This window comes from Anopheles aquasalis, chromosome 2, assembly GCF_943734665.1.
Source record: "Anopheles aquasalis chromosome 2, idAnoAquaMG_Q_19, whole genome shotgun sequence".
Lineage (NCBI taxonomy): Eukaryota > Metazoa > Arthropoda > Insecta > Diptera > Culicidae > Anopheles > Anopheles aquasalis.
The window spans coordinates 74,383,147-74,385,646 of record NC_064877.1 but is presented as its reverse complement, the minus strand read 5'-3'; the positions used below and the strand labels follow the sequence as shown (position 1 = coordinate 74,385,646).

At 51.4% G+C, this 2,500-nt stretch overlaps 1 protein-coding gene across 2 annotated transcripts in view; it reads left to right on the top strand.

Annotated features, from left to right (window-relative positions):
- Window positions 1-2,500, top strand: part of LOC126569159 (adenylate cyclase type 3) — a 37,176-nt gene that overhangs the window by 18,725 nt on the left and 15,951 nt on the right. For both annotated transcript variants that reach the window (XM_050226076.1, XM_050226077.1), the window contains exons 5-6: window positions 193-342; window positions 1,896-2,014. In XM_050226076.1, the coding sequence (XP_050082033.1) occupies window positions 193-342; window positions 1,896-2,014 (269 nt within the window). The remainder of the gene's footprint in view (window positions 1-192; window positions 343-1,895; window positions 2,015-2,500) is intronic.

Genomic DNA, 2,500 nt, shown 5'->3' with positions numbered 1-2,500 from the left:
GGGAAGCCCAGTTCATGGAATTCTCGTTACCGGACCTTCAATACGATACAGTGTCCATTGTGTCTTCCGTTCCTCCCTTTCGTGATTGTTTTCAACATGCCTCTATACGCTTCCGGTTTTCTCTCTTCATCTCTCTGTCTCACGGTCTCTCTTCCTCTCTCTCTCTCTCTCTCTCTCTCTCTCTCTCTACAGCAAGTGGCCAACATACTGCTGCTCATCGCTGCCACACTGATCGGCTTGCTGTGCTACTTCCTGGCCGAGGCCAAACAACGGCGAGCCTTTCTCGAAGCGAAGCAAGGCCTGGAGGTGAAGATGCTGATCGAAGAGCAATCCGCCGAGCAGGTCAGTACCCCCGGGGTGGGGGGGGGGGCGGGAGGTTCGAGTCGCAATGTGGTTTTAAAATAAATCAATCATAAGCTAACCACCATCTCCGTCCATTCGCCGGGGATTGATTTACGATTGTCAGCTTCCTAGCATTTGATTTTCCGCCGGATCTTAGGCCCCCAAGGGACTCTCGGGGATTTTGCATCCATCGTTCGTGAGAGAGCGAAAAAGAGGACGGGAACAAAACGGAAAGACGAAACAGATGGTTGTAGGCCGGAACGGTGGTCGAATCTACAAATTGCCGTTGGCAACATGCGGACCGCGATAAATCAACCAACGGTCCGGACGGCGGCCAGCTTACGGCGAGTGGCTAGTGGTTGGCGTGCTGGCTTCTTCTGTTCGGGCCAAGCCGATTCCTGTGCAAATGCCAAGCCACACGCCTTCGCGCTCTGCATGCCCAGTTCCGTGACACGAGTGGCACATGCAACAGCTTGGCATTACCGCACGCACACACACGGGCACACACGCGCCACAAAAAGCCATTCCCAGCCTAATGGATAACGGAACGCTGCCGGCCGGATCCGTTTATGCACATAATGTGTTTCAGATAAGCTCCCGTTTAAGATATGATAGACGTTAGATTGTGCTCACGAAAAGTGTTTTCTGGCATTCGCCAACTAGCATTCGCTAACTAGCAACTACGCTTCACTATCAGTCTCAGTCGCCATTCCACCTTAATCCAGACAAACTGTCAATCCAGCAATGTTAATTCAATTCAATTAGCGGGATGTTAAATATTCTGAAAACTTGTTACCCTACAACAAACCCTGGCCATCCCACGCAGCCCAACAGCACTGGCTCACTGAGTAGTCACCGCCGCGAGGCCATTAAAATGAAGCTGAAGTAAAGTTCGCCATCTTCTCAGCCCTTACCTTCTCTGACGGTGTTGTGCTGCTGGAGCAGCCGCGCGGTGTCCTTCTCAATCATCTCGTACCAAGGTCATCTCGCAGACCAATAAAATTGCTTTACTGTAAAACCGGCTGGGCGCCTGGGTATATTAAACATTTTCCTAAACTGCGTGTGTGGTTGAGTTGAGCTAAAGTTCCGTCACATCCCTTGCGAATCCGGTGAGGAAATAGTAAACTCTGTTTGTGAGGGCGAGACACTGAAGTCTGTGTAAACGACTGTTTTGCACAAAACGCTCCGCACTCGTGCAGGACATAGTAGGCCAGCTCGTTGGTATGCGTGATGGAGTGGAGTGTCTCCCGTAAATCTAGTAGCCGTTGTCGACTGATGTGGATCGTAAAATGAAGTTTTCGCTCTGATTGTTACAACCGGAACAACTCGTGGCTAGGAACACAGTTGAAAGGAAGGAAGAGGAAGTTCGTACATGTCGCGACGAATTGTTTTCTGAATGACGGAAGTTTGTGGTCCCTTCGGTAGTTAACACAGCGTCGAATTCACCGCAAGATGCGGCGATACATTGCATCCCTCATCAATCTCACTCTGTCGCACTCTTGTGTATGTAATCTAATTTGTTTAACAATTTGTTCTTTCCACCCACACTACAGGAGCGACTGCTGCTATCCGTGCTGCCCGAGCACGTTGCGGTTAAAATGCGCCAGGATCTCGGTTCCACCAACTCGGAGCAGTTCAAGAAGATCTACATGAGCCGCCACGAGAACGTTAGGTAAGTTCTACTCACGTCCCATCCCCGGTCTCCCATCGCATGGAAGAGAAACATCAAAATCTGCCAAATCAAATCCCCAAAACGCACCGCCAATGTTTTTCCAGCGAACGTTTTGCGGATCTTATTGTTCGGTGCCGCCCCGGGGGGGTGGCTCAGGAGGCCAATCAGCAGACACGATGACGACGACGATGGCCAAAAGTAATGTTTACTTCTGTGCGATGCCTGAAAGTCGTGTGTCCTCAGTGTGCGCCACGCCACCCCAAGGGAGCGAGCTCTGATTCCATGCACTTGGTTCCTGGCCTCTGGGCCTCTGGTTCGCGATCGATAAAAAATAAAATAACACCCATTGCGTGAGGAGGGCTCAACAACTCCCACCACGGCATCGCAACCACGCAAATACTATGCGTAAACAAACCGTCGGCTGGCATCGTGCAGGAGCGGTTGTTTGGAGTGCTCGGGATGGCGCGCGGGCCCCGAGCCGTACAC